This window comes from Rhynchophorus ferrugineus, unplaced genomic scaffold, assembly GCF_030347505.1.
Source record: "Rhynchophorus ferrugineus isolate W39M unplaced genomic scaffold, kcgeb_rfMv2 rfM3, whole genome shotgun sequence".
In the NCBI taxonomy this organism is placed as follows: domain Eukaryota; kingdom Metazoa; phylum Arthropoda; class Insecta; order Coleoptera; family Curculionidae; genus Rhynchophorus; species Rhynchophorus ferrugineus.
Window position 1 is genome coordinate 21,748,276 of NW_027472582.1, and position 2,702 is coordinate 21,750,977.

General features: G+C 25.9%; 1 protein-coding gene across 1 annotated transcript; it reads left to right on the forward strand.

The window, feature by feature from the left end:
• The first annotated feature begins 451 nt into the window (after positions 1-451).
• Positions 452-2,428, forward strand: LOC143192782 (protein phosphatase inhibitor 2). The gene is made up of 4 exons (XM_076398450.1): positions 452-611; positions 902-1,066; positions 1,120-1,242; positions 1,297-2,428. Exons 1-4 carry the CDS (start codon positions 523-525, stop codon positions 1,430-1,432), a joined length of 513 nt encoding a protein of 170 aa, XP_076254565.1. The 5' UTR covers positions 452-522; the 3' UTR covers positions 1,433-2,428.
• The last annotated feature ends 274 nt before the right edge of the window (positions 2,429-2,702 follow it).

Genomic DNA, 2,702 nt, shown 5'->3' on the forward strand with positions numbered 1-2,702 from the left:
AATTTTGATTTTTCTATTTTTATTACCATACCAACCTATTATATATCTGGACATTTCTATAATATCAAAATGATGTAAAGCACGTAATATAACAAATGATCTTAGTTAAAATTTATATAAACTGTGCGAAACATCATCAGCAAGATATTGTAATTATAAAAACCCTTATGTTTGTTTTGGTGCATTTTAGCTATAATTTCATACTAAATGTTCATTGATATTGATATCAAAAATAGAAAATTCAGTAAACTCCTAATTAAAATTCTAGAATAAAATTATAATGCAATGAAAAATATCTCATTTTAATGAAATATAAAAATTGTAAAATAAGACATATTTTGCATTTGCAAAATATTTCATTGGAATATTAGTAGTTTTTATATAGAGTAGATTTTATTAAAATATTTTTTAAATTTCCCGCTGGAACTATTGTGAGCTTCTAGCGCCCTCTATTGACAATTGTTGTATATCTTTACTTTGTGTTACTGTCTCTCTTGACAAATAGTCAACTTTTGTGGAAAAATGTCAGAAAATTTACAAAAACGGCCTGCAAAAGGCATCTTAAAAAATTCCAGTAGTTTTGATAAACAAGAAAGTCAACCATCAGCCAAGTAAGTACTTTGAAAAATGCCAATGTGCAATTTCTCAAGAAATTATTTATGGCCACAAATAGTTTTTGTTATGTGACTCATTTAAATTGTTTAATAGAATGAATATGTTTATCCTTCTAATGTATTACATGACTATACCAAAAGGGAGCTTTAAATAACTATTCTCTGTTGATTATAACCTTGATTATATATTCTACTTCATTTTTAATGACCTATTTATATCTTATCACTATTTTTATAAAAGTTTCTAGTACTTCCATGTATTGACAATAACAAGTGAGTTGTTTCAGAAAGGCCAAAGAAACGAAATGGGATGAAATGAATATAATAGCTACATACCATCCTCCAGGAAAAGATTATGGTCATATGAAAATTGATGAACCAAAAACCCCTTATAACTATGATGTTGACATGGATAATATTGATGGACTAAATGCAAATGAACTTGCAGAAAAGTAATTTTGAGTAATAAGTTTTAAAACAAATTTTCATTACTATATTACTTTAGAATACGGATAGCTGCTGATAAGCCACCTAAAGTATTAGAAACAGAGACAGATAGTTCTGATGAGGAGGAAGAAGAAATGACAGAAGAAGAAAAACAAAGACGAAGAGAATTTGAGTTAAAAAGGTATAATGAGGCTGTGGAATATATTTTATATTCTAAATAATCATTTTGTTAAAGGAAAAAACACTACAATGAGTTCTATGCTCGGCAGTTGGCTAAAAAGTTTATAGAAGAAGAAGATTCTGATGAAGATGATGATGATGGATTAGGACATAACTATGCAGCCAGTGATTCAGGATATCAAATTCAATAAGATTGCCAAAATTTGGGTTCTGTCTGGTAATTGCATGGACAGGATCTTGATTTTCAAGGCATTCATCGTAAAATAACTTTTAACCATCGGCTTCATCAAATTAGACTTGTTTAGAATTCAGAAAATTAAGTATTTTGGTCGCCAGGAAATAGTCAAGTGGTGCTCAAAAAATAAACAAAACATGTTTTGATGGAATAAAGAAATTGGTGTTACTGTAGGCATTAAATGCTTTATTTTTATATACTGTTCTTTTGATAACTGTAGATATACATCTATATTTTTACCATATGTGATATTTCATGTTTCTATTATTGCCTACAATGAATTTTATGTACAAACTATGTATTTGTTGAATTTTATTTAATTTTCTATCAAAACAAAATCTTTTGAGATTGAGCCCAGTATGATGTATAAATATATTTATTTAAATTATTTTTTAGGGGTATCTTCCATAAAAATACACATAAATGATGCAATTAAAAAATGTTGGAATATATAAACATGTGTAGTTTTTTATGAACTAAAAATCTGGTTTCAAATAACCACATTAAGAATATTGAATTAATTTTTTTTAATCAGTGGTATTTTTACTAGTTTGTAAGTTTATTAAGTAAATGATAAAATGGTTGCCACTTATTTATACCAATAAAGTACATACCTTTGGTGCCATTTTTACTTTCAACATTTCCATTATATTCAGTTTTATTTAATATATATGACAGAATATGTTTTAACAACTAAAATAGAACAAGATACACTTTGGAGGTAGCTTTTTCATTTAAATATTTTAGGGCAGCCTGCATTTGTTGATTAAGATATGTGGCTGTGCTTATATATTAGCTAGCTTATACAATATATATATTAAGGTGTTTTATTTCAGATATGTATATTTAATTTAAATAATTAAGGGTTTTAAATGGAGCTATTAACTACTTTTATTAACAATATGAATACAAAATTATGTTATATATGTATTTATAACTTTAATACATAAAAGGTGTGTATTTACATGTTTTTATGAATTCCCAGGTTGCTATTTGCGATAGTCTTTAAAATTGTATTAATTTAAAGGTGAAGAATAATTTATTGAATTTTTATAATTAAACCAAATCAAAAAAATAACGAAAAAAAAATTTAATACATAAATAAAATAAACTATATATACTCTTTAATTTGTTATCCGTATGTATATTCAAATGTTCAAAATGTTAGTAGTAATTTGTGACTCTTAATATTCGACAATTTTAACTGTCATTGAAATAGAAAGTCT

Excerpts from the sequence above, each read along its gene's own strand:
- LOC143192782 (XM_076398450.1), top strand. The coding sequence starts at position 523 with ATGTCAGAAAATTTACAAAAACGGCCTGCAAAAGGCATCTTAAAAAAT. Across the intron at positions 1,067-1,119 it reads GCAAATGAACTTGCAGAAAA|AATACGGATAGCTGCTGATA; the intron begins GTAATTTTGAGT and ends ATATTACTTTAG. Across the intron at positions 1,243-1,296 it reads AGAGAATTTGAGTTAAAAAG|GAAAAAACACTACAATGAGT; the intron begins GTATAATGAGGC and ends ATTTTGTTAAAG.